Source organism: Cygnus atratus, chromosome 22 (assembly GCF_013377495.2).
Source record: "Cygnus atratus isolate AKBS03 ecotype Queensland, Australia chromosome 22, CAtr_DNAZoo_HiC_assembly, whole genome shotgun sequence".
In the NCBI taxonomy this organism is placed as follows: Eukaryota; Metazoa; Chordata; class Aves; order Anseriformes; family Anatidae; genus Cygnus; species Cygnus atratus.
The window spans coordinates 5,398,817-5,413,256 of NC_066383.1; the positions used below are offsets into that span (position 1 = coordinate 5,398,817).

Below are 14,440 nucleotides of genomic sequence, written 5' to 3' on the forward strand. Positions count from 1 at the left end.
GCGATGAAATAGTACAGATTGGGGTGCTTTGATACGCGGGTACAGCTGCTTGGCCACAGCAGCACCTCGGGGCTAACAAGCAGCCCCGTACCAGCAGCATTCCTCCCCACTCAGCCCCTGCTGAACTGTGCGTCCCCAGGCATCCCCGTTGACCGTGCGAGTCCCCCCAGGTCCCCAGACCCCTGGCGTTACCCAGAGCTGCTCCGAGAGGTGCCAGGCAAGCGAGCAGCAAGGCCGAGGAGCAGCAGCCGTGTCCCTGCATGGCCCTGTGCCTCAGGCCAGCTGCGGAGCCACCAGAGGGTGCGGGGCACCCCGCGGGGGCTGCAGCTGGGGCACCCCAAACGCGCGCCTCTGCCCACTGGGGTATGACCCGTAACGGCTCTAAGCAAGGAGGAGCTCGCAAGCACACGCAGGAGGCGAGGTATTTTTAGTCTGCACCAGGTCTCGCGGCGGCAGCTGCGTGTTTTTTTCCTCTCCGAGGCGATCACACGTTTCCCGAGCGCTTGGAAAGGCTGGGCGCAACCTGCGCCCACAGTGCTGAAAGGGATGCCTGGGCTTTCAGGGTCTGCTTCCCAGAGAGACGGGGGGGACATGGAAGCACCAAACAAAACAGGACATTAGGATGGAAATCTTAACAACTATTCTCAGTCAAGGCATTTTTACAAGCCCTGAACAAGCAGATCCTTGTCGATTTTACCATCCCATAAAGTCCAGGGATAGTTTACAAACTCTTTATAGGATTTCTCATTAAAAAGGAAACATCTATTATTTTTTTTGCCGCATCTTTGTGGCAGAAGCATTTGATGGCTTCCAAATCCAGGCACGAGGCTGAGACCAGGGCAATCTGGCAATGCCTGAGCTTGGAGCCTCTCCACTGACTTTAATGGGACTTACGTGAGACGACAGTTCAGAGCACTAACATCTGGGCTCTAGAAACCCTTCAGGCGAAAAATACCCCAAAGCCCTCAGTGCTATTCTCACTGTAAAATCCCCAAGGAATTGGATTTGGAATGAGACAACCACAGAAAGCAGAGGGTGAGCCAGGGAAGCCAAAATACAGCATCCCCATTTTCTTCTCCTTGTCATACTTGGAAGAGCTAAAACGCCAGGATGGGGACCGGCCAGCCTCGCCGTTACATTTCTCACTGTCCCAGGCGTCTCAGCAACAAGACTGGAGACTCCAAGCGATCCTATCGCAGCAGGGAGCTCTCACAGGACTGTGATCAAGAGACAAGAGCAGACTCCCACGGACAAGATAACACCTGCCTAGAGGGTCTTAAAAGATACAGCAAGAATGTAGTGAAAGACAGCGTAAGGCCTTTCACCTCACAGAAAAGCAAAACCCCAGTGCAATTACCCCCCCCACACAAAGAAAAACACCTTTTCTCTCCTCCAGCCCAACAGAAGTCTGTAGGGGGAGAAAAAATGTGAAGCGACCCAGTTTCTGCCTCCCGGTCAGAATGGAGTTGGCAGCAAACTTTCGATTCCTCTCTGTTGGACGCAGGCGTGTGGATGCTCTGGGGAATGCAAGGCTGAGAGCCTGCGAAATTCTTGAAATGCAAAGCAAATGCACTGCCCCCTCAGCGCAGGGAGCCCTGGCCTCCTCCTCTCCCTCTGTGCTCCCTGCTCAGGTTGGATTTTTTGCCAGCAGCACCCTCCGGTCCTGCTGCGGGGGGCAGTTCAGCCCGGGTGCAGGGTGATGGCTCAGCCACCCGCAGGAATGTCAGGATTTCTGCTCAGGAGGAGGGGTGCAGCCGATGCACCTACAAGATAGCGTCACCGCTTGTTGTTTGCTCCGAGGTGAAGCGGGGGGCAGCACGGGTGGTAACAGCAGCGCTGGGAGGGCTTCGAGCTTGATTTCTACAACCTGGGGATGGCTCAGCAGGGACACTGCGCTCAGGGACCGACACTGACAAATCTTCAGGTCTGGAAGTGGGGCTATACGGAGTGCCTAAAGCCAGGCATTTAGCATCTTGAGTTCCCAGAGCCAGAGATCTTTCACTTGCCAGAGCACCCAGGCTCCTGGCTCCCTCTGGGGAGCTGGTTTCTCAGCCGGCCCAGGTCAGCCCCTGCCTTGCTGCCAGCAGCATCTGGCTGTCCTCCCTCACTGCTCCTGACAGCTGTTAGAGTTCTGTGGGCCCTGTAAATATTTGGCTTCTCCCTGCTCTAACTTAGTGCCATCACAATAACCCATCTGTGTCCCGGCACAAACAGAGCCAGAACACTTGCAAAGAACGAGGCAGAAAAGTTCCCATCTCCCTTCCCTGAAACGGAGCTCTGTCCCTCGCTGCGCATGGCACATCCGACAGGAGAGGTCACCGACACGCAGCCCTCAACGGCCGTCTCTCGCTGTCATTTTGCTGCCAACAGCAAGCCATTGCATCACTGCAGATCTGTTTTCTCAATCTTCAGCCTAGCGTAATAAAGTTCGCATTCCTCCTCAAGTAACCACTTCCCACGTCCCTCTCTTCCCTGCCTAGCTGCTCTCCTTCTGTCAGCTTTTGCTGCTGGCAGAGGCGCCTGTGTTTCATAGCAATTCAAGCACATTTCCAGGTGAGGTGCCCATTTACTGGAAAATGCAGTTTCAGGGCAAAATAAAAGCTCAGATTCACGAACTGTTGCTTTTTTCCCTCCAGAAAAATGAGTGTGGGAAGAGCGTCTGGTTTCTGCAGGACCCCAAAGGTCCCCTAACAGCTCCATGTGCTTGCAGCCTCCCACTGAGAGCAGCTCGGTGCTCTCAGCACCTCCTCTGCCTGGACATTGGCACACAGACCCCGTCCCGGCACCTCCTGACTCACCTTGCTGTTGACAAAATCCCTGGACTTGAAAGCGTTCAGCTCCAGGAAGTACCTAAGCAGGGAGATGTTCGCATCCTGGACTGTGTAATGAAGAACTGTCTTGTTGCTTTTCACGTCCTAATTACAGACAGCAAAACAAAGCACCATAAACATCCTGCAGAACAACTTAAAGCCATTATGTAAACCCCGCAGAAAGGCGTCCAGGCCAGCTCTGCAGCTCACGGGCAGCACCGAGGTACCTCCTTCCCTGCAGGGGCTGTCTGAATGCCCAGCCTTTGGTTCAGGCTGCGGGGAAGCAACCCCAAAAGGCAGAAGCTGACTCTGCAACCAGTCCCTTGCGAGGGAAACAGGCTTGCTCCTTCTGCCAGCAGTTCATTCCTCCTCCAATTCGATATTTTGAATGCAGCACAAGGTCAGAGTTCGTACAAACTAACAGCACGGGGACGAGTGAGGGATGGACAGAAGCGATTCCCTACCCGGCTGTAGATGGAGGCTCCCGCCTGCACCAGGAGCTGGATGCAGGTCTCCAGCTCCTCGCTCTGGTGCTGGAGACCTTCCTGCTGCTCCTTCGTCACCCCTGGGTGCCCCTGCTCCCGCAGCAGGGCGTTGTGGGCCAGGACGGCACAGTGCAGGGGGGTATGGCCTGGAAAACAGGGAGGGAGGGAGGTGACGACAGCCCTAGCGAAGATAATGATGTAAAGAGAGGATGTAAGGGCTCGCAGGGACAACGTATGTAAGTGTATTCTTAAGGCCCTACATCCTTCTCCGATCCCTGATTTTTTTTTTTTTTACCATCACAATAAAATACTTGTACAAAGAGTCTCACCTTCAAAATTCTTCATTTCTAAATCAAGAGGAAAACCTAGCGACAGTATAACCTAGAAGTGACAGAGAAATGGAAAAGGAGAATTTTAGTTCAGCAGAACATTGTCCAGGCTAAAATCAGCCAGATCTAACAGAAGCTGTGTGTGTGTGTGATACACAACAAAAGAGAAAATTATAATTTAACTGCCAGTTAAGCAGTTTGACACTGGATTTTTGGCTGTGTGAATCCTATTTCCTAACAGGGACATTCAGGGTGGCACAAGATGATCATATTCCCTAGTTCTCTAAGAGCCAGGTCGCTCCTTGCCTAAATTATTACAGAGCAGCACTTTTTGCTCTTGAGTGAATCAAGCGAGTTGCTCCCATTGCAGCATCTTGGCTGAGGATGCAGCACCGTGACTCATCCAGAGCCTCGTCAAGTTGGACAAGGTGCATGAGGATTATCCAGGAACGTTAGGGCTTGTGCTCTCTTATCATAACAACAATATAATATATCCAGATCAAATATTGACAAGTAGCTTTGGGCTGCCTGATGATTAGAGATTAGATGCTTAAGCCATTAGAAAACAAAACAAAACAAAAGAAACCCTGTAGCACTGCATGGCTTTGACCCCAGCGAGAAGCAAAGCTGTGTGTATTTTTCCTTGTTTCCTCTCATTCCCTTTCACAGGTATCAAAAAAAAAAAAAGATGCATTTCTACCATAAGGCACTCCGGAGGCATTGATGGAATCATCTGAATGTAAAACACTTGTCCCCATTGAACGAAACACCTGTTTTCCAAGGAACTCGTGACGTTACACATTAACTGCCTGCTCGGGACTTAGCGCAGGATGTGTGCAAGGCAGAGCTCATGAATGCTGGAGCAAACCGCCAGCGTGCCAGGGATCCTGCAGCACCTCCACCGACACTTTCCTCATCCTCAGAGGACGCCGTGCCCCGTGCCCAGCCCGCAGGTAAACTCCTCGGCAGCCCTGCTGCTGCCATGAAGCTCTGCAATGGCAGAGCTTACAGGCAGCCCTGACACGAATCAAGGCTGGTACATTTTCTTAATTCTATTTTATGGCCAAAAGCTACACAATGAAGAGACGCCAATACGCTTAGCTGTGCTACGTAATCCCTCCCCAAAATGCCCACAGTGTCTTTTCTACTGTGCCAATGTGCTCTTTGGGGCTGTCAGAGCCTGGCTGGCACACTGCTTAGATTTTGACCCTGTCCATGGAAAGATCTGGGGGGCACTAAGGGTTACTCAAGATGATCATGATCCTACAGGTATGGTCATATGTATGTCTCTCCCTCTGGTCAGGTGGCTTGTGAAAGCTCTAGAAGATTCTGCCTGTACAGGAGCAGAACAACTCTTGGTTTTGCTTTAAATGTGAAAAAAGTGCCTTATTTTGTGCCTGCTCTGGCTCCGTCTCCAGGGTCACATCTGCTCCTCCTTCAGCTGGTTTGAACCTGGACACGGTTTGTTGCTCGCCCCTGGATGACACTGGGCTCATGGAGAGGGTTTTGGCCTGGCATTAGTGCTTCTTCTCCCCACACCCCACAGCTGCCTGCAGCCCCTGGGGACCCTGCTCCAACACAGGCATCAGAACAGTGCTCAGGGCTCAAGCCTAAGCCTACTGTGCCTGGCCTGCATCAGCAGGCTGAGAGCCATGGTCTGCAAAAAGAACTTATTTCCCTCCCAAAATAAACTACAGCTACTCCCTCCATAACAGAGGCTGATGTTAGCTGCAAGCATAGTCCTAAAACAGGAATATCCTAGGGAGACAATTCCTAACACAGTGATGGAAGTAGAGGCCTTTGTATGTCTTCGTTGCTTACTGACACCTTCTGAGATTGTTATTTAAAGACACCGCTATTGAGACTTTAATGTAGGCGTATATTGCTAGCAATTAAAACCATAAAAGCTTTTCCTACCTGCAGAACCTGGGCATACCCGTACGTTGCAGCGAGATGCAAGGCTGACTGCCCCTTGTTGTCTACAGCACTGACATCTGCTCCTGTCTGGATCAAATCATAGACAATAGCTGGCTGCCTGGCGGTGACAGCCACCAGCAGAGGAGTCTGAAAATAGCACAGCAGATAAACTGTGAGAGTCTAGAAGCCGAAGCATCATTAAAAAAAAAAAAAAAAAGAGAGAGAGAGAGAGAGAGAGAGGAAGGGAGAGGCAGACTGGGTTGAATGGTATCTAGAAGGCCAAAGGTGCACAAGCCAAAGATTGCTCACAGGCAGATTCCGAATGCCATGTATCAGGACCCACGGTGTCATGTCAGAGGGGACATTTCTCAGCTCCTCAGAGCTCCCTCTAGTGTGCTGCAGCCCTAATTTGGCTGACAACCCGCGCCCAGCATTTTCAAAACATTATTTATGCCAGGTGCAGCACTGCTGGCATTAATCAGTTGTTCACAAAACCCGCAGCCTCAGAGACTGCTGCCAACGTGCTGGCATCTTCCAGGAGCAGCGTTATCTTAGATCACTCAGTGAACCATGGGCTGAAAAGAAATAATGCCCGTCCTCATCCCACCTAACCTGCAGAATCTGCCGGGGGCACCTAAGCAAGGCATGTCACTGCCCCAGGCTTCCTCTGCAGTACCAGAGAGGCCGAGGTGGATTTTCATGGCATCACTTGCTGTCAGGCATGCAAAGTCTGTGCCCATCCCAAACACTACAGTTTGCAGGAGAAGATGGTCCGCGTTACCTTTCCTCGGTGTTCCTTGGCATCAAGTCTTCGCAGCTCTTTCATGCGCTCTGCAGCTGCCAACGCAAACGCCCTCATACCTTTAGCTGCATAAATATGTAGAATTCTAAGACAGTAAATAAAGACACCGATCACTGCTTGGCCCTGGGAGCAAACGGTTTTACAAGGTATCTTTGCTGCTTTGGGGGGGGTTATACCCAGAGTGCCCCCAAAACCATGCCATAAGTCCCAAGGGCTCGACACTGAAATCACCCACTCCCCAGGAAAGGGCTTCCTACCTCAAAATAAGTGCTGCTTTCAAGAGCCCTCAGCGCTCCTGAACTTGGACGTGCTGTCTCCTTTCCACTTCAGCACTTCCGTGTGAGATTTGCCCCTGTGCCAGGAGGTACCTGAGTCCTCCCCAAAGCCCTGTGCTGGGGCCCAGCATGCTCTATTACACGCTCTCACTTGTTTGGGGTGATGCACTGGTAATATCTCACCACCCAGAGGTACAAACAGCCTCTTCCTAACAGGGTGTTTGTATACTGAGCCAGTTAAACTCTATTAAAACTGCTGTTGGGTGGACCAGGTCCTTACCTTGTGCATAAGACACAGAGCTGTCATGTCCCATAGCAGTGACAGGCTTGCTGGTGACATGGCGATGTGGGAAATGCTACGGCTGGAGCTGCAGAGAACTGCACAGAGCTACGTGCCACTTCCACCTCTCCAGGGCCCATTTCCAGGGCACCAGGCACGCCTGGCAGCACGGGGAGCTGTGCACTTTTCCCCTCTGTCCAGGGGAAAACAACGGGTGATTGTTTGGGGTGATTCCCCAGGTGACTTTGTAGCCCAGAGCCGTACCTGACAATTTCAGGCAGTAGAAAGGCAGCTTTCTGGCTGGTCTAGCTTTCAGTCAAGCTCAGCATCAGCTCTGACTGCACACTCACATCCCCAGGGACACCGATGGAGGGTAACAGGGATCAAACTACCACCCGAGCAGCAGGAGTGCTTGTGTGAGTAATGACTACGTGAGCAAATACTGCTTCCAAGCCACATTGGGACCCTGGGGTTCCTCTTTAGTCTGCCTTGATGTGCAAAATGAGCAGAAAGCCCAACAGCTGATCTGTGGCTCTAGCCTCTACATAGTTCTTGAACTGACTAACTGCTGAACCAATGCTGGGTTATGCTTTTGGACAGGAAATAAAACACTCTAGGCATATGAAAGTTACCGTAGATCTTTATTGGAAAAGATTTTGTCTTTTTCTAAACCAGAACAACCCAGAAAGAAATTCTGAAACAGTTCATCTTTGTTTTATATCCACACACAGAATTTACATACATTGAAGTGAAAGAAATTTAAAAGCAATCTTAGCAACCACAGGCTTGGTTCACAGCTGCATTACCCCAGCTTTACCTACTGAATGTCTCTGTGCTTATAAAACTGGAGTAACCAGTGGTGAACCAAGCTCCTTCTGATTAATTTCTTTGCTGGGTTTTTCTGCAAATGTAAGCCACTAATGTCAATGCGCCTCAACTACTGCTATTTCCGAATGACTTTACGATCACTTACATGATCTATTGCTCATGTCTACCAGATTTGTTAATATTAAACAATGAAATATGCTTACAAGTCCTCAAGACTTTTGTTGTGAGCTTGCAAACCTCACTCAGGCATAAACCGTAAAGTTACTTGAAATACTGCCTGGGTGGCAAGCGGAGTGATGGGCACCAGGTAATAAACAGTGCAATAAATTATTTTGCATAGTCTTGCAAACACTAAAATCACCTATGGATCCTGGGCTTTAGAAAGCAGAAAAACCCAGAGAAATTGTGTTCATCAGTCAAGACTCCCTCATTTTAAAGAAAACAATAAACAAAGTTAGAAGGGGGTACATCTCCTGCAGGTATGTTTGTTTGTGGCATGGCACTCCTGAACATCAGCAGTAATATTTACAGTTGCGTCAGAGGAAAAGGTAAAGCTACTCATTCTCCAGGAAAGAAAACCAGAAAGCCATAAAGCAAACGTGTGCACCTGTGAACCTGGGAAACTACAGCGGAGAAACTTTCCGTAGCAGTAAGGCACAAGAGAGGTCACTAAGGTCCCCTGTCTCAGCACATCACCAACTTCACGCTCAAATGCTACAGAAGAAATGAAAGTACTGCCAGCTAACAGTAATGCCATGAATTTGTTATTAGGCCGAAGGCCAGAATTTGGAAGACCCTGTCTTCTCAATCGTCTCCTGATATTGGGCCATGTCTTGCAATCCTGATTCAGGCAGAACTCCCGGTGAGTTCAGTGGGCCAGGACCTGTCCGTTGGTGGAACACGCAGCGTTCCCAGCCAGCCACAGAACCAGCCCCCCGTCTTGAAGGTGGATAGTTTAGAGTCCAAAAACATTCTGCAGCTGAAAGACCAGGACTCCAAAGCACTGTCCCACACCTATGTGTCTGTCTTCCAGTTATAGACAAGGTGAGACCTTCCTTCAAGTTTCACCTTCCCGTGAAATCAGACGTTTCACCTAGCCTGCTTTGGGTTGCTCTGTGCACAGGGCTGTCCACCTGCACTGCCACTTAGTTCAACTGTACTGGCTTTCCATCTTCAGGCCGATGCATCTATCTGCACCAGTACAACAAACATTCCCTTCATATTTTCTTGTTTTTCAAAGGGACAATTCAACTCGGACAAGAAAAGTATCAGTTTAGGCCCCCAAATTATTTTCTAGTCGCCTAAATCAGGAAGAGGTTCCTTCATGGACAGGGCAAAGACATATACAGGGCATCACAATGAGCTCTAGAAAGCGGTCCTCTGAAAAAGGTCTTGCCAATATTTACAGGCAAGGTACCCTCACCAAACACTACAGCTGGCCATCGCTACGCTACGGGTTATTGATTTTAGGCCATGCTCTGTGTCTGAGGATGAAAGTCACCTCGTGCTGAGGCTGAGCACAAGAACTATGCAGCTCTGGAAGCCTGCCTGGGAGAGGTGGCAGGAGCTGTGACAGCACAGACATCTTGTGCCGGGCCCCAGGACAAAGCAAGTTTCACTTCACACACAAGTCACGGCGTGCTAGAGGTGGACAACAAAATCCCAAGGTAAGTTCCCATCCCCACCCCCCGGCCTGCTTTCCTCTGTACTCAAAACTCGCTGTGACACCAAGGGGAGCATTGAGTAAGCGAGGATCAGGCCCCAGATGTGCAACTTAAAGCCCTTCAACAGAGAGAGCATGGTTTAAAACATACGTATCATTGTCTTCGTCTTCTAGGAGCAGCTTCTCAATGGGCAGCGTGCCGATGACCCGTCGGGCGTCCTCCAGCTCCTGGGGGGCCGGCTCAGGGATGGAGATGGGCAAGGGCACAAACTGGGGCCCAGGGAGCGTGGAAGAAGCTGGCTGGTACTGCAAGGTGGAGGCCGGCAGCGTGGACAGGGGCTGTGCCCATGGGAAGTACGTGAGGGGTGGCTGCTGATCCGACACCTCCAGCTGCGGCACCATGGCTGGGGTGGCGCTTCGGGGCTGTTAAAGTGAGAGAGAAATTAAACGAGATCAAACAATTGGTTAGGTGGGGCAGGGGGACGACGCAAAATGAGGTGAAGGATGCTCGGTCTCACTTTTAACATCCCTTTTCCTGTCCCTCTGGGTAAAGCTTTACACCAGTGTGACAGTTTTCCCACGCTGGCTCCCATGAGAGCGGTGGCTGTGGGTGTCCCAGGTGCTTTCAAGCAGCAGCTCACACTCACGACAAGTTCCCTCTAGCTTTCTGTTCCCGCTCCCACCCTCAGGGTAAGCCCATGAGACAGCTACACCCTGCGCTGAATGCGGCCTTCGCTGGCAGCACCTCTTGCAAGGCGAACGCATGGGCACAAGAACATTGCTGCCATAGGACTGAAGGAAGTTAATTCTGGCCTCCGTGAGCACCCGTGCTGAAGAGCCCATCCATCAGCTAACACGGGGCCAGGTTTGAAACGACAACCCTTCCTCAACAGTGAGGGCCACTGGCAGGGCCATTTGCTGACTTGGTGTGCCTAGTTCAGCAGATGAGCTCAAACATTAAAGGGGAAAAAAAAACTGGTTGAGTTTGATTGTCTGTCTCCCCTAATGAAGAAGGACTTATCTTGGGTCTGCCAAACAGATTCTGTCCAACCTGAAACCGATTATTCTGCTACATGTAGGTGCTATTTTGGCCTTGCTCTTTCATCTTTAAATAGCAATTTTTGATAAACTTATCACCAAGTGATTTTCCTGGTCCACCCAGTGGATGCTTCCTAGAATTCCATTTACTTTTCTAAAAGTTTGTTAACTATTGAACTTTTAACAAAGTTAAATAGCGAAAAATCGCCTGAAAACTGCTCAGATCTCTGGAGAGACTGCATCCTAACTACTTGTCCAGACGACAGCATTTATCAGCTATTGAGTAAACCCAGTCAGAACTAGTGCTTTCTCAGCAATTGCAAATCCGAGCTGAAGAACACCTCCTCAAATTGGAAATGATGACAACAGTAAAAGTAACATGTCCGATACTCCCCTACAGTAAATAACTGTTCACAGAGCTGAACAAACGCAGCGCAATGGCAGCCCTGCTGCTGACTTGGTGGGAGAGGACTCATTTCCCAGGAAAACAGCACAAACGTGTGTTAATAATGAGGATAGTGCTGCAGGAGCACTCCAGAGAGCTGGAGAAATGGCAGTGGGGTCTCTGATTTTAATACAACTGCAGCTTTTTGTCCCCCTCAAACCACTCCAATACCCAGCACAGAACAGAAGGGCTTACAGTATAACTACGTGGCATGGATGCAAGAACAAATGATGTTACAACAACTGAGTTATACAAATTACATCCTGAACTCCCCGTGACATTTCTTGGGAGGTGGGGACTTGGCCATCATTTATACCTAGAGATTTTGGACTTACTGCAAAATTGGTGATCAGCGGCTGAGAAGTGTAAGTCAGAACAGAGGAAGGTCCAACCAGCGTGTAACTGGGACACATCGGCTGCACGTACATGTCGGCGGTATATGGACAGCTGACTGCTTCGTGGGACACGTAGTCAGGGTAAGGGGTCCACTGGGTTAAAGGCTGCAAGGATGTGGGGGAGGGCTGGGAGAGCCAGCCAGAACAGAGTGCTCCTTCATCTGTCACAGGCAACGCGGGGGCAGCACCATCCATATCGATGCAAGGCTGGCCTGAAAAATAGGAGAGGATCGCAATTCAGTCCAGTGCTTTCCCTGCAGCAGGGCTGACAAACACTTAGAAAGGCAGGAAATCATTACCCATTGGTGAATAGGAAGGGAGCGTCTGATGGGGCAAAACAACCTAGAAAAGAGAAGAAAAACATCCAGGGATTAAAACCATAAACATTAAATTCAAGTCCTTCTCAGAAGGGCTGAGTGTGCTTACATCCCAAGCCATCTTTTGTTCCTAGGAATTAGATCCTGCCAAGTGCAAAGCACTTTCCCCCTTCAACTAAGTCAATGGTGATTGAAGGGGCTCAGCACCTTAAAGGTGAAAACATATTTATTTTATTTGCATTAAATGTATCTATAATATTTAATTGAAAATCTATTTAATGGTATTTCCAGGTAACGTGAGGCTCCACTACCTCCAAGATTTCTCTCATTGACGAAGTGTTGCCAGCTGGTGCCAGGGCTGGTCAATCATTTAGCTACCAAAGAAAAACTTCCCTCCTGAGTTTGTTTCTTCTCCTACCGTTGTAGCTGCCGTTGTACTGGTGTTGTGAACATTTCCCCGTTTCCTTTTCAATAGCTCCTTCACTGGCTCTTTGACACGGACACCTTGGTATGGGCGAGGCTGCGGTTGTTGTTCTGGAGCAGAAGCTGAAAAAAAAAAGATGCAGGTGACGTTTATTTTCCTTTCCTGCCACTCAAAAGGCCAAAATCCCCATGGCAGCCCCTAGTCTGCAGGGTGCTCTCAACACGGCAGTGTACGTGCACATTTCTTAGCTCGTGATATCTTTTTGCCGACAGGTGAAGTACGAGGTCTCCTCTCTGCCTCTGCCGCTCAGATGCTGCAATCACACGGATGGATCATGAGGACAACCCAACCTGAATTAAGTAAGCTTGCAGTTCCTTCCAGCTGTGAATTGGCTGCAGGAATACTGAGGGATTCAGCCCCTTTGTTGCCAAAGGGCATTCAGAAAGCAGAAGAGCTGGGGACGGTCTGGAAGCAGACCGCGGTGTCCCCACCACACAGGCAGGTGTTGCCATGGTCTGCAGGAGCTGGGCCCCATCAGGTGCAGGGTGTAATGAACACGCTCTGATAATAAATAACTGCATCACTCTAGACGTTTATGAAAGCCAGGGAGGATGTAGTGCACAGAAAAGGGATCACTTGCTCTGCAGAGGATAATGCTCCATTCCTAAAAGTGATGGCTATCAATAAACCTACACCTCTATGTGGACACATTTCTTATGTGTGTGAAACACGAGAGCGGTAGTGGTGAACCACACACTCTGACGGGACATGCACAAGGGTGTCCCTCTTTACAAGTTATCAACCAGCTAGATTAAAAAAATAAGAGAGGGGCAATGAACAATCGCTGCTATTCCTCAAACTGTCCCTAGACTGAACCTTTCATTCTGCTGTCTTCAGTGAGGCTGCAGTGTGTTAATTTTGATTTTCCACTTTGTTATTTACTTTTTCCCCCTTAACTCCTGAGCACAATATTCTGATTTCTTCAGGCTTCTGGCAAAAATAGCTTGCTTGTTTTATTCCTCCTGAGACTTCACTTTTGTCTATCTGCTTTACGTTGCTTCAGTGCCACAGATTCGCAGCGCAGTGATTTACATCCACTTGAAGGACAACTCAGACTGACTTTATCTGACAGGCACATAATAATGATCGGTCAGCAGGTACCCAGCATATTAAATAACTTAAATGCTGGCCAGGTAGATGCATAAATGAGTAGAGATCAGATATTCAAGAGAAATACATTATAGTCTGTGCTCAGAAGCAAGCTACAAACACAACCAAATCAGAGAAGCACCCTCATTTCAAAAGCCATTTAACCCATCACTAGTTTGATGTCTGCACATCTATTTTTTGGGAACAGGCGGGTATACCTGTGCCATCCTGGGCCAGAGTCATGCCTCTGTTCCACAGAGCTGTTCATCGCCTGCCCAGCAGGTTTGTGGCCTGGCCAGCTGGGCCAGCACACAGCTTCACGGACAGCTGTACTGACAGCACCTCTCAGACCTCGATTTGAAAAGTAAAGCTCGGAGCCAGATAAAAAGCCCTATCGCAAAGCCTTGCGGCAATGAAAGCAGAGGAAGCCCAGTACTTCGTAAGCCGGTATTATTGAGCCATATTTTACATCAAGTATTTGGAGGCAGTTAACAGCAGGAGGAGGCCAGAGAATAACAAAGCTCAGGAAGGCCCCGTGTTCGTAAAACCACCGATAGCAGGACTCGCTACCTGCCCCTTTTAACTGCACTTTGATTTGTAAACACGCTGGTTGATAAGTCCCCATTCCTAAGGATCGCAACAGGCCTTTGGTCTATGAAGTGCAGCTGGATATCTGGCTCAAACCTTAAAATTCAAGCATTATCCCACCTTGGAAGTATTTATTCCAATTTTTTGATCAAGGTGTGGATGCTTCGCACCACAGAACAAGATGAATCACTTTAATTCTGATCATCTCCTCCAGTTACATGCAGTCATAAGCACACTTAGATATTTCTGTGACACCTTCCTGGAGGGAGAAAAACTGAGTATAAATATAAATATTTTAAGTGAACCTCAAAAATATTTAACCGAATAAACCTTTCTGCTTTACTTTCTTCCAGAAATGAAATACTTATTTTCCTTCAACTGTGCTGTACTACTGAGTTTGCTCTTTCTGCCTCACTACATACCACTTAATCATGAAATCTTGAAAGGCCATTATAAATACCTTTGGTGGTAGATAACCCTACAACTATGTGTTGAACTGTTTTCTTTGTTTGTATGCTAAAATATGTTTAAGCATATTGGGAAAATTCCACGCTTTAAAGCAGTAGCTGGAGGAGATGGCATTTCAGCCTTTGCATGATCTGCATTTGCTTTCTCTGGACATTCCTTGTGGGACTTCACCTTGGGTTACTTGCAGTCTCATAGAGCTTGTGGCTTTGGAAATGCAGTTACCAATG

General features: G+C 49.1%; 1 protein-coding gene across 1 annotated transcript; it reads right to left on the reverse strand.

The window, feature by feature from the left end:
- Positions 1-6,189: 6,189 nt before the first annotated feature.
- Positions 6,190-13,400, reverse strand: POU2AF1 (POU class 2 homeobox associating factor 1). The gene is given in 8 exon segments (XM_050714993.1): positions 6,190-6,227; positions 6,230-6,266; positions 6,269-6,428; positions 9,541-9,812; positions 11,208-11,479; positions 11,567-11,609; positions 12,003-12,130; positions 13,376-13,400. Coding segments are annotated over 8 exon segments (975 nt in total).
- Between the last annotated feature and the right edge of the window lie 1,040 nt (positions 13,401-14,440).